The sequence below is a fragment of the Mytilus edulis genome, chromosome 14 (assembly GCF_963676685.1).
Source record: "Mytilus edulis chromosome 14, xbMytEdul2.2, whole genome shotgun sequence".
Taxonomy (NCBI): domain Eukaryota; kingdom Metazoa; phylum Mollusca; class Bivalvia; order Mytilida; family Mytilidae; genus Mytilus; species Mytilus edulis.
In genome coordinates, this window is record NC_092357.1 from 25,451,420 (window position 1) to 25,468,146 (window position 16,727).

General features: G+C 33.2%; 1 protein-coding gene across 1 annotated transcript in view; it reads right to left on the reverse strand.

Moving 5' to 3' along the window:
• LOC139503561 (uncharacterized) overlaps nucleotides 1-16,727 on the reverse strand; it is a 139,517-nt gene that overhangs the window by 108,440 nt on the left and 14,350 nt on the right. The window contains exons 3-18 of the mRNA XM_071293363.1: nucleotides 13,714-13,801; nucleotides 12,876-13,104; nucleotides 12,045-12,188; nucleotides 11,449-11,574; nucleotides 10,849-10,918; nucleotides 10,028-10,149; nucleotides 9,544-9,660; nucleotides 8,608-8,823; nucleotides 6,703-6,849; nucleotides 6,051-6,222; nucleotides 5,300-5,578; nucleotides 4,420-4,551; nucleotides 3,528-3,712; nucleotides 2,981-3,217; nucleotides 2,087-2,194; nucleotides 1,031-1,228 (exon numbers count right to left, since the gene is read on the reverse strand). Coding sequence (XP_071149464.1) covers nucleotides 1,031-1,228; nucleotides 2,087-2,194; nucleotides 2,981-3,217; nucleotides 3,528-3,712; nucleotides 4,420-4,551; nucleotides 5,300-5,578; nucleotides 6,051-6,222; nucleotides 6,703-6,849; nucleotides 8,608-8,823; nucleotides 9,544-9,660; nucleotides 10,028-10,149; nucleotides 10,849-10,918; nucleotides 11,449-11,574; nucleotides 12,045-12,188; nucleotides 12,876-13,104; nucleotides 13,714-13,801 — 2,570 coding nt within the window. The remainder of the gene's footprint in view (nucleotides 1-1,030; nucleotides 1,229-2,086; nucleotides 2,195-2,980; nucleotides 3,218-3,527; nucleotides 3,713-4,419; nucleotides 4,552-5,299; nucleotides 5,579-6,050; nucleotides 6,223-6,702; nucleotides 6,850-8,607; nucleotides 8,824-9,543; nucleotides 9,661-10,027; nucleotides 10,150-10,848; nucleotides 10,919-11,448; nucleotides 11,575-12,044; nucleotides 12,189-12,875; nucleotides 13,105-13,713; nucleotides 13,802-16,727) is intronic.

Consider the following 16,727-nt stretch of genomic DNA (forward strand, 5'->3'; position numbering starts at 1 on the left):
AAAAAAAAAAATTTATTTTAAAAAAATGTAAAGAAATTATAATATATCAATTACAATTTAATTAAACATTAACATTATCTTGTGTATGAAATTCAGTGTTTCTCATAAAAAAATATAAAAGTTATTAAGCTGGGCCATAATATATTGATATTAGTATAATAGTCTCAGAGTTAAGCAACTTTAATCAATAGTTTGAAACAATCCATAAAAAATATAGGGAATTATATACACCAATCAATTAGATGTAACCAAAAGTCTCTTAATGCGTGTGGAATGCCTAATTTTTCCCTTTGGGCTCAATATTCTGTTAGCTGTTCCATCCGTACGTCCGTAGTAATTATTGTAAAATTACGGATTTCGGTCATAGCTGGTCCGGTTCAGATCCGTAGTTTAGAATCGGTCAATGGCGGACGAATGGAAGAAAATTTACAAAATAAACGATGTTTGACAAGTTATTTGGAAAGGAACATGACGGTTTTAATGCAATAAATGGATTAAACATTTACTGGAGGCAACTTTTATCACCTTTAAATGAAGTAACAAACTTATTTTGCCGCCGAAATTTAGGTTGATGTACGTTTTCGAGTAACAAGCACCGGAATTTGCGAAAATACACGAAGTGATAAAAAGTTGTATTTTTATCAAATAACCTGCTACACACTGCGAAGGCAATGCTTCAACCTCTTTTCTAAAGATTATGAATCGTTTATGTCTGAATTTCTTTAATTATCAGTAAAAAATTGATGTTTCATCAACTTAGTAAAAATTGAAAATGTCCGATGACGGAAGCGACTGAAAGCGACTGTCATCAAGAACAGGGCGACTTGTTTTCGCTTTTGGGGGTCGGGGAAAGCGAAGTGATGGTCGGGAAGGCGACTTCTTCGCCGAAGTCGCCTGGTAGCGTGAGCCCTGCTGAATTATATGATTTCATAAAACTATCAACCAATCAGATGACCTGATTCATTTGATGCAAAATATAATGTAAATATTGACATTATCTATTTAAGTATGATGCTCTTTAATGACTTACTTTTATAACCAATATCTGGTCCATACGTTCCAATGGGACATGCATTCTGGAATCCTGATGCTTGATTTCCAACACAAAAGAATCCTGCTGGACAATCTATTCCATCTGTAGTGGATCCTTGTTGACAGTATTTAGCTTCAGGACATGGTTTACACAGGGAAACACTGGTGGCATTCATCTCATCAAGATAGGTGCCACCTGTTATAGTGAGGATATAGTATTATTGTATTGGTAATATTCCTGTATAATTTTATGAATTCAGAAATTCATGCAATATTTTTATAATTGTGATAAATGTGCCGAGGAAGATTTTGGAAAAATAAATCATATTTGATAACTTTATTTGATTTACCATTCCCTGAATTTAAATAAACTAATCTAACATTTAAAAAAAAATCATTCGCCTTATTCTTACACATTTTTATTTCTGATTCACATCAAATGACTAACATTTCAGATTATCTTTGCACTTTCGAGTTTCGCACCCCTGAATATTTACATCCTCTCCCTCTCCCCCTCCAAAAATAAAAGATCAAACAGCCAATAAAAGGAAGAAAAAATATAGAGAACTATGCTCATTCAACTTATTAAGAACAATGAAGTTAACAGTTTACAAAAGGCAAAAACAAGAAGGTGTCCCCAGTACACAGATGCCCTATCAGCCCTATCATAAGTTCAGTGAACTGTGAAAATGGGGGAAAACTATAATTTGGCATTAACATGAGAAAGATCATATCATAGGGAACATGTGTACTAAGTTTCAAGTTGATTGGACTTCAACTTCATCAAAAACTACCTCGACCAAAAACTTTAACCTGAAGCAGGACGAACGGACGGATGAATCACGGGATGGACGCACAGACCAGAAAACAGAATGGCCATAAATGGGACATAAAAAAGGGGCATAAAGATAAATAATATTATTTCCACTTTTGATGTACTAATTGAACCATACTGGTACTATACTAAGCTGCCCAAGCTCAGAAGTAGTGAATAGAACAGAGAACTGGATTCTGGTTATTTCCCTTGTTTCAACTTATCTACCCTGATTCTTACCTGGACATGGGTACTGTACACTGAGTGTTGTCCCAGATAAGCAGTAGTGACCTTCAGGGCAGGGATAATTATTGTAGTCCACTTCTCCAGGTCCTTGGCAGTAGTATCCTATGATATACAAAAAGGAATATGAAATATAACAAAAATAGAGTAGTGAATATAAAGATGATTTGAATGAAATATACTTTAAAACTCATGCATTTAATTCCATAACCAACATAGCTTATCTTGAATACAGATAATGCTGAATCCATTGTTGGAAAAATGTTGAAACAATGCAGACATACAGTATTAACACATTTTAATTGGATCAATATCCATGAAATAGCACCAAAAGAAATCAGTTTTACATTATGGATGTGTGTTCAATTGTGTTGTTGGATGTCATTGTAAAATATCAAAAACTGCATTTAATAATTTTGTATCTATTTTCACTGTCACTTTTACCATATAATCTCTTAACAATAAATGCATATAGACTCTTTAAATGGTAGGCTAACAATAGATAAGACTATTACTGTCTAAGACATAGGACAAAATATATAAAACTTTTACAGCAGAATGCATTGAGTGTGTAGGTAAAGGATGAATCTTTGGTTGGCTTGCTTGTTAGCTGAACCGTGAAGTCATTATAAGGTTAGGTAAACTACCCTCCTTTAGTAGTAGACTAGTCTGACAGATAACAAATCTCTCTGTCTGTAGCAGAAGCGAATTCCTTTGTGAGAATAAATTTGGTTGAATACTTAGGGAATCACTGAAGCATGACAGGAGCGGGCCCCATTTAGGCAGGCAAGTGGGCCCCCACTTATGAAAATTTCTAGATCCACCACTGTGTAGGACTAGACTACTCTGAATTGATGAGGTAAACAGATATAAAAAGGAAAGGCTGGTTACCTGGTGGACAAGCTACACAAGCACTTGCATCTGTAGATCCATTATATTGATTATAAAGTCCTGGTTCACAACGGTAAAAGTTCTTCCCGTCACACCATCCTCCAGCTGGACACAAGCCATCAGCTGGTGATGGACTGGTTGATCCCATAGCACATTGGTATCCTTCATTACAATTAGAACAGGCAGTAGCACCACCATTAGAATAGGTCCCTGGAGGACATTCTGATCTTCTTGAATCTTAAAATAAAAAATTCACAGAAATGATTCTTCACTCTGAATACAGTCTTTAATCTATTCTCTATCCTTATTTTACAAAAAACTGGCACTATCTTTTAAACAAAATATTAATGAAGGTACTGCAAATTTTGTGATGTTTGCAATGTTTTTATTATTGCAAATACTTCTAAAAGAAAACTCCTACTTTTATAAAATTTAACTATCAATCTAATTAATTGTGTTTAATCTCATCTTTGAAGCAGGAGCTATTCCATCATAATTAACTACTATATAAGGTACATAATTGACCACATGTCAAACAACCACTTACATTCCGGTTCAGGACAATAATATCCTGATTCACACCCAGTACAATTTGTTGATCCAGCAGCACTGTAGAATCCTGGTTGGCAGATTGTTTGGCCCTGTGTTGTGTGTGGACATTCATAACCTTCATCACAAAGAGTACATTCCTTCTGGTTGCCAAGGGAATAGTAACCAGGATCACAGTTTTTACTGTAATAAATATATTCATAGAGTTAATCAAATCCCAACTATTTTCAAATATTTAATGATCAAACTTTTTGGTGTTATTCAAAATTTGAAGGGTACAAAATATAATAAAGTATTTTTTTTCTTTGAAAGCAAAATTGATATTGCATCTACATATTTGAAATTGAAGTTCGTATAACATTGTAGTATTCTTTTCCTGTGAGAGACTGGTGTGCACTTCTGATATCTTTTAGTAAACAGCAGTAATTTAAAACATTGAGTTTGATTGGCTAACAACTGAGGTCACATTATTTATGTTTGTACTTGTGCTTGTATGGTCAGATCCTATGTTTTCGTAAGTCATATGAATTCGTATTATGCATACTTTTTTAATGAAAATTGTGAAGTCACAACGCATTCTTAATCATGTTAATATCACAAAACCCATGAGAAGAGGATATATTGACAATATGTACAAACTGTTTGACTGGCTAATAAATAAGATCACATGTCTACTTAATTTTTGTAATTTGTATTTTGGTCTTTTGATTGGCTACTGACTTAGGTCACATGACTACTTACATGGTAGAGTTTGTGTCTACATCAGGGAATTCTTTTCCTATTGGACATTGTGTGCAGACGGTCTGATTGTCTAATGAGTATGTTCCTGGGTCACATGTTATTGTATTTAGACTTTTTCATTGGCTAACTAAGGTCACATGACTACTTACATGGTAGAGTTTGTGTCTACATCAGGGCATTCTTTTCCTATTGGACATTGTGTGCAGACTGTTTGATTGTCTAATGAATAAGTTCCTGGGTCACATACCACTTCTACATCTTGACTTGTTGTTGGGCACGCCCTGTAAAGATAATGGGAACAGTTGAGATTTGATTATGAATCTGTGACTTCTGCATTAATTGAATAAATTGTTAATCATTAATCATATTTTTTTCATTGGGGGGGGGGGGGGGGGGGGGGGGGGGGTCAGATTCACGTATCTCGCTTACACTATATACATAGGCAATTCTCATTTTTTGAAGAATTTCATGTGTCCCACTCAACTTCATTTCCAGTTATCATGGCACAATAATTTGGCTTTCACATTTCATGCTTACAAAAATCATCAATCCAGCCTTACCCCTAGACCCCATTGAGAACCACTTTACTGTTATTTGCTTTAAATCTATTCGTGAATACTATAAAATTTTTGACTTCATTTTTCATTGTGATTGTTAAATGGCAAAAAAATGCAAAACTAACTAGCACACTTTAAAGAAATGCGGAATACAAGTAATGTGATATAATATTGTTAGTTTGAAATGCAATATAATCAAGTTCTAGTTTTCAATAATGCGAACTTTTATAAATTTCTAAATTAACAGTTCATTATTTCTATCAGTTTATTCTACAAAATAATATTTCTTTGCATCACATACAAGTTCATTATAGTTTTTCATGATTGGTTATAAACAAAAAAATATAGATTTACTGCAATATAAAAAAGCAACAAATATAAAGATGTTTGAAATAGATTTGAAAGATATTTTGGTCAGGTGATCAAGTTTCCTATACAATAACATTAACAACTTCTATTTAAAATATCATACTTTCCAGCGGGACATGGTGTACAAGATGTTGACTTGGCAATCGAATATGTCCCTGCTGGACATTCATCAGTTTGTGTTGTTGTTGTGGACGGACAAGCATGACCAGCTGGACAATCGGTACAGACAGTCTGCCCAGCGGTAGAGTAGGTTCCTGCTATACAATCTTGTATGCCAGTACCATCTTTGTTTGGACATATTTTTCCAGCCTCACATACTGTACAAACGGTTGAATTGATTAAGGAATAATGACCATCTGCACACGGTATCTCTACACTTGACCTGCAAAAATAAATAATTACTGATTGATTTTTTATTTTAAATTCTCAACATCACTCAAGTACATAATACTGTTTTTACCGCCACTAATGAACAATATCTGTGTGAACACTTGCACTACAATACTTGAAATTGAACCGGAATTTACATAAAAAAATCAATGGTTCATAAAATAATGAGTAATGCAGTAGTAGTCACTAGTAATACAGGAACCAAGTTCACCTCAAGTTTATGCCAGGATGGAATCATAATTTTTCTGCCTAGTGCATTTTGATGTGTGTTTGTAAAATACTTTTTTATCTTATTTCCTTCGGCCTTGTTTTTTTTCTTCATCCTTTCTGATTGTATTACATTTGCAAATAGTTACATGTAAAATTTAACAGAGGCAGGAGATAATTGATTTGTAACGAAAACTTAATTTGAAGACTTCAGCTTTTCAAAGAGTACAGACCATTCAAAATATCCAGATACTTACGAAACACTAAAACAATAAGATCCAGCTGTACATGGAGTACAAGCCATATCTCCAGCAACTGAGTGCCACCCGGCAGCACATTGTTTATTTTGGGATGCATCGGTATTATCTGGACATTCGTAACCAGCTGGACACTGGACACACTCGGTAGCTCCTGGACTACTAAGATATCCTATAAAAGAAAAGATAGTTTTACAAAATTTTAACTCAGTGGATGATACAATACACCTTATGGCTATTTGTCAGCCATTACTGGACATCACAAAAGTTCCTGTTACATTTTGACTCCACAAAAGAAAATATCTAACGCCACAATGGAAAAGTGATTGTAGGCTACAATCTGTAGCATGACGTCAATAGTTTGAGAGGCACAGATTCTTGGGTTAAGCAGGGCAGATTTTGAAATAGTGATAAGGTCTATGAACACTGTTGTAAACTGTATTTATTGTACATGATCAACTTATAATATTGAGGATAATCAATAGCCTATGAAAAGGTAAAAACAAATATAGAAAATGTCTTCACAATTTGGTTAAGACAGATATTGTCAAATGCTACTCATTAAAACATCAGAAAATACTAGAAATACTGAAAACAGTTTCCACATTATGCAATCCAAAACTTGAACCAATTCTTTGGTCAATCAACTTACCTGCACTGCAAGCTATTGGACTAGCGGTTGTTACTGGACAATAAGAACCTCCTGGACAGGTCGTACAATTGGAGGCAGATCCGGCTAGATTGTATTCTCCTGGATCACAAGGGTTTGGTGATGTTGATTTGTCAAGTACTTCATATCCTGTAAAAAAAAAAATACAATTGTTAAGAATTTGTTTTTCGGTTAAGACAAACAAAATAAATATATCCTCCCTTTTTGCATAGGGTCTTATCTTTTTTTCATCTTTTAATTTGATGAAATTCTAAATTTCATGTGTTTCGTTTTATAAAATTCAAACTTCGAGCATACTTGATAAGTTATTTGAGCAAGCGTCAAACATGCAATTATAGATAAATGTTCAAGGGTCCGTAAACAGTCATATTTGTCAGTCATGTCCTAAACTGAAAGTGTTTGTCCTAAACGTGGAATTGGGATTTAGGACAAATTTTATTTTACAACAGAAATAATTTCGGTAATTTCATCGAGTTTTTAAATTGCCATTTTGAACTTGTTTTTGTTTTGGTATTTCTTTCCTATAATAAAACTACCACTCCAGTAAAGTGTTGTAATCCTGAGGGCCCTCCTAATTAAAATATTAATGCATTGGGGAAGTATTGGCTAATGATCGCTAATCTCTTTATCTGTGTTTTTAATTCACACCTGGCTATTGATCACAAGCTCAGAACTAATATTATTTAGAAATTAAAATTCCATAACAACTGTCGTCATTGTTAAATTACTTTTAAGCTAAGACAATTGTCAATTCTGATTTTAAATTAAATTAAAACTTGATTTAATTTACGTAGAAAAAAGTGTTTTGTCACTACTAACACCCATGCTTTGTTTACTATGAAATATGCATGTCGAAATCCTCTTCCGCAGATTAGACACTAAAACGTAAATATTCAAACACTATCAAAGGTAAAAAAAATTAAAAAGCCGATGATTTCTTGTGAATTTGATAAATAAGACTAAACCCGGAAATGAGTTTGGAATTACTCGTTTAAGAATTTCTCAAAACATCCGGTTTCAATTTTGTCTTCTAAATCGAAAGAAACGTAAGCCTTGTCTGAGAAATTTATCATTTTGAGTCATTAAAATCATTTCATTTTTAAACTATTGCCTTCCCTCTTTCAATTGCTCTTGAACAATTTTAGGGAAATGGTAGGACAATTCATTAAGTAAATGCGATGCAAGCAACAGCAAGTTCTTTGAGGCTACGAGTATGAGCATACTCAGTGATGTGATTTTGGCAATCTTTTTTGAAAAAGGGCACCAACTTTTAAGTTATCTCAAAATGACTGAAATTAGGTGAAAAAATTTCAGGGTCCTTGCATATGTTCAAATAAAACTAATATCATACTGTTTATTGTAAATCCTGACAAATAAATTAGATTTTGAGTAGATGAAAAACAATTATAAATCCTGCAACAGTGGAATTGAGAAAGTATTATAATTTTAAACATGCAACAGTACAATATATTAGGAGCACATATCATTAAGTTTTACAATATAAGTGGAGCAATATAGTTTGAAAATTTTCAAATGTTTTACAATAATTGTTAAAAAGGTTTAAAATATCTATAAATTGATACCACTTGCAATACTCATTATTTTATGAGTATGTGTAAACGTAAATTTGTGTTTTTTAATTTTATGTAAATAAAAGGAAAATAAAACCTTACGATTTTATCCAAATTTTGCTGATTAAACAAAAGTTCCAAACTTATTTCATATAACCTAAACATTTAGGGTAAATGCTAAGAAATCAAGTGGTTCTGGAAATTCAAGAATGTGGGAAAAAAAATTAAGGGTGGAGGACAAAAGCTTAAATAGCTTGTGATCCTTGTGAAATATTCAAAAAGTAGTTATAAACCCGATGATCTATGATCAACCTACCAGCCCCAGCTGCTGTACAACTGGTTTGTAATCCAAATGAGTATGTCCCAGCGGCACAATCTGCAGACTGAGTTTTATCAGAACATTCCTTCCCGGGTTCACACGGAGTACACGTTGCTTGACCGGCGGGAGCATAAAATCCATCAGGGCAATCTGTTTCAGCAGCAGCTTCATCTGGGCAATACTTCCCAGCAGAACAAGTAGTACAGGTCATTGCTGTAAACAGATCAATATATATTTTTTAGTATTTATTAGAATAACAATATTCAGGAACTAGGGAAATTGTTCATGTTCCAAGCTTTGATAGTTAAACCATGTAAAAATTATTTACCCTAGCAAGGGTCCCATTGGTGGTCATTGGCTGTTATCTGTTATTTGGTCAGGTTCATTCTTAATTTTATCATACATAGTAAATTAAATATCATTGATTTACCATTATTAATTCCACTTAAACTGCTATATTTTTACAAGTACTGACAACAATGCCTATGTCTAGCTTTTTTACTAATTTTTTTATTTGTGGAAACATTTTTCCTTTTCTCTTATCATGCTTATAACCATTTGTGATCTTGTCTTTGGAAGGTTTTGAACTTGAAAATACAAAGAAAAGTTTTTTTAAAAGTTGAACATACATTATTAACCAATCCATGAAATGATCTGAATTTGAGCATTCCATGGAATCTTTTGAACTTGAGCATACTATGAATCCTCATGAACTTGAGCATACTATGAACCCTCATGAACTTGAGAATACTATGAACTCTTTTGAACTTGAGCTTACTTTGAACCCTTTTGTACCTGACCTTAATAGGAACAATTTTGTACTTGAGCATAATGGGAACCCTTTTGTACTTGAGCATAATAGGAACCCTTTGTACTTGAGCATAATGGGAACCCTTGGAAGTTGAGATTCTATGTTTAAATATTCCAACTTACTAGCAGCAGCACTGTACTCTCCAAGAGCACATTTTACTGGTACTGATGCAGCCGTGTCACATTTATATCCTGCTGGACAATCTGTACATGACATTGCTCCTGCTGCTGAATACTGATCTGAAAAGGGAGATAATGTAAATCCATTAACCTCCATCGGCAAAAAAACATGCATGCAATATCAAAAACATATATATGTGATATTAAATAAGCCATTCATATTAACTGAAACTATACATTAAGGTGGATTTCTAACCTATTAGTACACTAAATGCATCATGTAATGCTAACAATAGATGTAAATTGCCTAGCTTGTCTGGAGATAGGCTTGACATATACTTGTTTTTACATAGTCTTTTGTTAAAGAAAATTATGTTGCCTTTTAAATGCCTTTTCTAAATCCCCTCTGGGATTCCCTCTTAATGGGTCATCTCTCACATCTCTTTTCTTTAACAGATATAATTATGTTAAAAAAAAAATTGCTTACTTGCAGGGCAAACTACAGGAGTGGCTGTTGTTGTGGCACAATAACTTCCTGCAGGACATGTTGTACACGCAGCATCTCCTAACGCTGCATATTCTCCTGGGTTACAATCTACTGGGTCATTTCTGTAAGTAAACATTTTTCTAATGATTGATATATATTTTAAGCACACCTGATTTTCAGCATTGAATATATTTTTTTCTTAAATAACTTCTATAAGATTTAAATTTTATATAGCGAATCATTACCAAGATCTTCAATATAAGATATCACAGTAAAAGTTACAAAATCTTAATCACAACTTCACAATAAATCACTGAATTTTAAACCATGTTTTAACATTTCTGTAAAATAGTCACAAATATTTCAAAGGTTTCAAATTTATAGCAATGTCCAAACACAAGCATACAGGAATGAACTGAGAAATGTGTACTCCATTTGAAAACCAATATTGGAATATTGATCGAAGAAAACTAAATGAATTGGGAAAAATTTTCCAATTGATAAACCATATTTCTGTTACCGGTAAATATGTTCCTGTTCCCCAATTTTTGACATTTTTACCTTTGACTGTGTTTGTTTATTTTGTTCACACATTGCTGTCAATATAATTGAATTTTGTGTGACTGTCATACAAGTGAGAGGTTTAGCTAGCTATAAAACCAGGTTTAATCCACCATTTTCTACATAAGAAAATGCCTGTACCTAGTCAGGAATCTGACAGTTGTTATCAATTCGTTTGATGTGTTTGATTTGTTTGAGCTTTTGATTTTTACATTTTATTTATTTTTTTCCTTCACCAATGTCATGTTGAATATACTCACGTTGGATTTGTACATTGTTTTCCTGCAGGACATTGTTCACATATATTCTGGGTAGTACTTGCTACTTTATCTGAAAGGAAAAAATAACGTTACGGAAATAAAGCAACAGAGAAATATGCCTTCCAAAAATGTTTAATTTAAAATAAGAGGAGTTACATGAAAGAGCCTCATTAAATTCTGATTTGGCAGATTTGTTATTCTTTCTTAAATATGTCAACATCCTTGCAATTTTCTAAAATTACCTTTGATTTTACCTATGATAATTTTCAATTGCACCCTACTTGAGTGGTGTGGATTTTTCTCATACAAGTAAAAAATAAATGAACTATAAACAGATCCCTATAGCTAGGACAAGTTTTAAAATTGGTATTATTACTATGAAATATACTGTGGATTCATTATTATTTATTGGAAACCAATTTTCGTAGAATTCATGGGTATAAGTGAACAACAAATTTAAATGTTAAATGATGCTAGTATGTAGACTTTGTCAAACCCTAAAATCCAATATTCATGAAAAAAGCAACTTGTCCTCAATCCATGAAAAATTGACACACAGAAAAATAAATGAATCCAAAGTAATTGGCTTTTTATACATACCGTTATCACAAAGTGTACATGTGGATGATCCCGCTGCAGCCACATAGCCTTTACCACAATCTGTTGGTATTGATGTGGCATTCTCACATTTCTTTCCTTCTGGGCATGTGTCACAAGTAGTAGATCCTGAAATAAGTTCAAATAACCTTTAGTAAGCAAAAAAGAGTATATTTACCAGTCCCTTTTACAATTTAGAATACTCTTGCAATTCATTTCTTTTCAGTAATATCAAATTTATCCAGGATGTTGAATTAGTCATTAAAATTTGAAGATTATTTGACAAAAAACAAAGGAGTTAAAACTGGCAACAATTAAATGATGATAGATTGATTGTATATAAATATTTTGATGCCCTTTCAAAAAAACATTTGTGGGGTTTCATAAAATTAAGATTACCAGTAAAAAGAAAAAAAAGAAAAGCCACAATGCAATGTGTAAAAAGTTATAGAAATTTCCATAAACTTTACAATGGTTGATGTAGTAAAATGAAACTTTACAAAAATTTACTTTTTTAGATGTTTTCCAATCCAGATGATTAAGCTGCATCCTTTTTTTAAATATAGTTTATGTGGATACCTAGTGTTATAATTAATTACCCGTTGAGCCTGTATATGAACCAGGGGCACAGGCTGAGCATGCTCCATCACCAGCATTGCTATAGAAACCTGAAGGACAGGCAACTGCTGCCCCTTGATTTGGACAACTGTGACCTGCTGGACACTGGGAACATGACTGCTGATCTATAATAAAAAGAAATTCATTTAAATTCAAATTCGAAAAATTGTCTATTTGTAAGGAAAGCATATTTTAAATACCTTAAAAGATATTTCAACAAATGTAAATTTCTGGTGTTTTTTTCCACATTTCTGATTCCACATTCAACTAAAATTCCTGTTTCTTGAACCCACCAGAAAATGCCATTTTTCAAATTCATTTCACTTCCATTTTTCAAATTTGGATACCGGTAATACACCCTTTTTCCACTTAATAATTCATTTGGCAGTTCATTTTTCTAATCCAGTTAACAATATAAAGGACAATTTTCCCATAGCAAAACTGATATCATAGATCATAGACTCTAAGCATGCCATCCTTTTTTCAAATCTAAGTTCAAAGTCACAATGCCAAGGTCAACTTTCTTTATATCAGACTCCTTGCCACAGAAATCAGCAAGGCCACAAAAAAGTTTAAAAAAATTATTGTTTCCTGGCCCTTGAAGAATACACTAGGATGTGCAGGCAGATAAAATACTACCCTTAAAAAAATATTTCATGTGGACTATGAGAAAACTGTGGTCTTCAGGGTTGATATACAATGTACCAAATATTTTTATAAAAGGTGTTAAGGTAGATATGAAATTTTAGGGTAGGTAAGAGACTGGAAACTGAGATATGTATTTTTTGGTCTAAAAGTATTTTCTAACTTACTTGAGCTGGCTGTATGTTGTCCTGCTGCACAAGCTCTAGGCCCATCATCTGTTGCTGGACAGTAACTTCCTATTGGACATGGTGTACAGCTGTCGTCTCCTCCTAGAGAAAATGTTCCATCAGCACAGGAAGTGGGGGTTCCTGTTCCTGCTGATGGACAATATTTACCTTTCGGACAAGAGATGCATGCGGTTGCTCCTGGATCACTGTATTCTCCAGCTGCACAATTCTATGGGTTGAAAAAGAAAAGAATATATGACTTTTCCTCAATGAACAAAAATAAATTAATCTACCTAAGTTGCGATCTAGAATGATAATATTTTAAGAAAAGAATAATACCTAAAAAAACATCATCTCAATGATTGTATGTACCAAAAGTATACATGAAACCTGAGAATAAACTCCAATAAAGTTCTACATGGTTCTATCAACAGGCAATACACAGTCAGGAGCCTGAAATCCAATAGTTGTCGTTTGTTGATGTGTTACTGACTTGTTTTTTTGTTAATTATTTTGTACATAAATAAGGCCATTAGTTTGTTTGCTTGAATTGTTTTACATTTGACATTTTGAGATAAACTCATCATAGATACCAGGACTAAATTTTGTATATACTCCAGATGCGCATTTCGTCTACAAAAGACTCATCTGTGACGCTCGAATCCAAAAAAGTTAAAAAGGCCAAATGACCTTTTAAAGCTGGCTAAGTGGTATGGATTTGGCTCATTGTTGAAGAACTATAGGTCACTGTATGTAATTAATTTCAGTGTCATTTGGTCACTTGTGGAGAGTTGTCTCATTGGCAATCATACCATATCTTTTTTATACATATACTTACTAAACAATCTGTTGAAGCTGATTTACTAGGATCAGGATTGTACGTCCCAGCTGTGCAGATCGTCTTTGCACTGGCTCCTCCTGGACAGCTGTAGAAATTTAAAAAATATTAAATTTTACTGATCACTGACACTTCATACATAGTTTTGGCATTTTTTAAGAATACTGTCGATTCACTGACTTTCATATGCATGGGTACTAGTTTTTGTGGATTTAGGAAATCTAGTCTGTTTATGGATATCTAATTTTCCTGGTTATGCCAAAGTCTGCATAAAAGCCTATATATATAATTTCTTATTTGTTCAACATCTAAATTAATCATAGGCGGATCCAGGGGTGGGGCCCTGGGAGGCCCGGGCCACCCTTTCGTGGGAAAAATTTGGTTGATTATATAGGGAATCATTGAAGCATGACTGGAGCGGCCCCCTCCTTAGGTCAGTCAGCGGGCCCTCCCTTAGGAAAAGTTCTGGATCCGCTACTGTTAATGGTTGTGTGACCTGAACTCATGAAATCAATGAAAATTGGTATCCAACGAATAACGATGAATTGGCAGTAACACTGCAGACATGTTCTTGACATGTTCTTGACACAGAATTTGCCAAGACAGCTGAAAACAAGAATATTGGTCCATCATATCGATAGAACATCATGCCAAGCTAGCGCAATTACACTTTCATGTTCAGTGAACTGTGAAATGTATGTCATTACGTACCCTAATTTGGCATAAATATTATTAATAAATAGTTCAATTAATAGTGTTCTTAGTTTAAAGTAGATGTGGCAAACCACAAATACCTAAAACCAAAACTTGAAACTGAGACAAATAAACTGACAGTCCTGACAAATCATACAGTACAGATAGGAACAATGTACATTGATACATGTTGCATTGTATTTGTAAGTCCTCAGTACTTTATTCATTTATATGTTCCATTATTTAATTTTGGATGCAACGCGTCTTCTGATTGGCTGACTTTATTTTGTTGTGAGCCCATAGACATAATCTAGTCATGTGACCGTGACGTCATCGACGTTTTTTCATGGTTTTCTACGGTTTAAAATGGCATTTAGAATTAAATTATAAGAAATGACTGTAATATTTTTCTGTCTATTCGAAATAACATAAAAAATGTGGTGCACACTGTTAAATAACCCGCTACACGCGTTATTCAGTGTGCACCAAATTTTTTATGTTATTTCTTCATAGACAGAAAAAATATTACAGTCATTCCTTAAATATATATCACTTTTTTTCTTCATATATGGATGTTTACTGTCAATGGTGCCCCTTTCCATCATGTGCCTTTCTTACTGCATTATAAACCCTATTAGAACTTTCTATCTGCATTTGTACGAGATAATCTACATTTTATACAAAATGAGCCTTTTGTGTTATTTTGAAAAAAACTTTATTTGTAAAAGATTTGAAGCATAATCTATGGATAAAGATATTTATTTTTTGTCAGATATAATAATAACAGTACATGTATTCCAAATTTTTCAATGCATGGGATAAATGATATCAGAACCTATATGTACAAAATGTATGTATAGTGTTGACTTTTCCTCATTCCGGAGGTGATATAAAACTTTGTTTGTAAAAGACTTAAAGTATAATCTTGTCAGAAACAGAGTATATGGAGCTTGATTTATTGTAAATTTTATATTGTTTACCCACGGATATTAACGGTTATAAATTCTTGACGATTTCTATATATCATGTGACGGGGATCTACCTTTAATAGGTTCTACAAACAAAAATTGCAGATTTTATGATGTAGTTAAACCTATTTACCCTGTAATGTTTACTGTAAAATCAAATTTGTTTAGAAATTTCAATTTAACTTGCTTACTTGTATAAGGATCAGCACACACAGAAAGGATTATGTAACTAATTTTTTCTGTGTTTTATGCAAAAGAAAAAAATCTAAAGGCATTTCATTATAAGTTTAAATATATTTATTTATATTGGATTGGGAAACAAGTTTTGCAACTTATATTAATCCCTTTCCACTTTGCGGGTGCGAGTGCTGCCTTGAAGCGGCATTAGCCTACTCTTTTTCAAAATCTACAAGGGTGTCTTTAATGTGCAAGAGATATGGCTCTCTCTTTCATCATTAAACAACAGTATAAGTAAAACTTTAAAGAAGATAGCCTCTTCTGGTTTTTGGTTTATTGTTGAATCATGCTACTCATGTATTTCTTTTTATTACCGTACGGCCTGTGCACATGTAACTGTTGCATAAAAGAGGGTCTTACTGAATGGGGTTTACAGAATAGGTAATGGGTTTAAAACTAGAGGCTCTTAAGAGCCTGTGTCACTCACTTTGGTCTATGTTCATATTAAAAAATTACACAGATGGATTCATGACAAAATTGTGTTTTGGTGATGGTGATGTGTTTGCAGATTTTACTTTACTGAACATTCTTGCTACTTACAATTTTTTTCTATCTATAATAAACTTGGCCCTTTCATTACAGAGGGATATGTTTTGTAAAAATTTACAAAAATTTACCAAAATAATGAAAATTGTTAAAAATTGACAATAAAGGGCAATAACTCCTTAAGGGGTCAACTGACCATTTTGGTCATGTTGAATTATTTGTATATTTCTATCTATAATAATATTCAAGATAATAACCAAAAATTGAAAAAATTCTTTGATAATTACCAATTGGAGGGCAGCAACCCGACAACCAGTTGTCAAATTTATCTGAAAATTTCAGGGCAGATAGGTATTGACTTGATAAACAATTAAACTGCTTGTCAGATGTGCTCTAAATGCTTTGGTTTCAGAGTTATAAGCCAAAATCTACATTTTACCCTATGTTCTATTTTTTTGCCATGGCGGCCATCTTGGTTGGTTGGCCGGGTCACCGGACACATTTTTTATAACTTGATACCCCAATGATAATTGTGGCCAACTTTGTGTAAATTTGACCCAGTAGATTTTTTGTAAAAGTTAAGGACGACAGACAACAACGAAGACGGACGCCAGGTGAGCTAAAAATCTG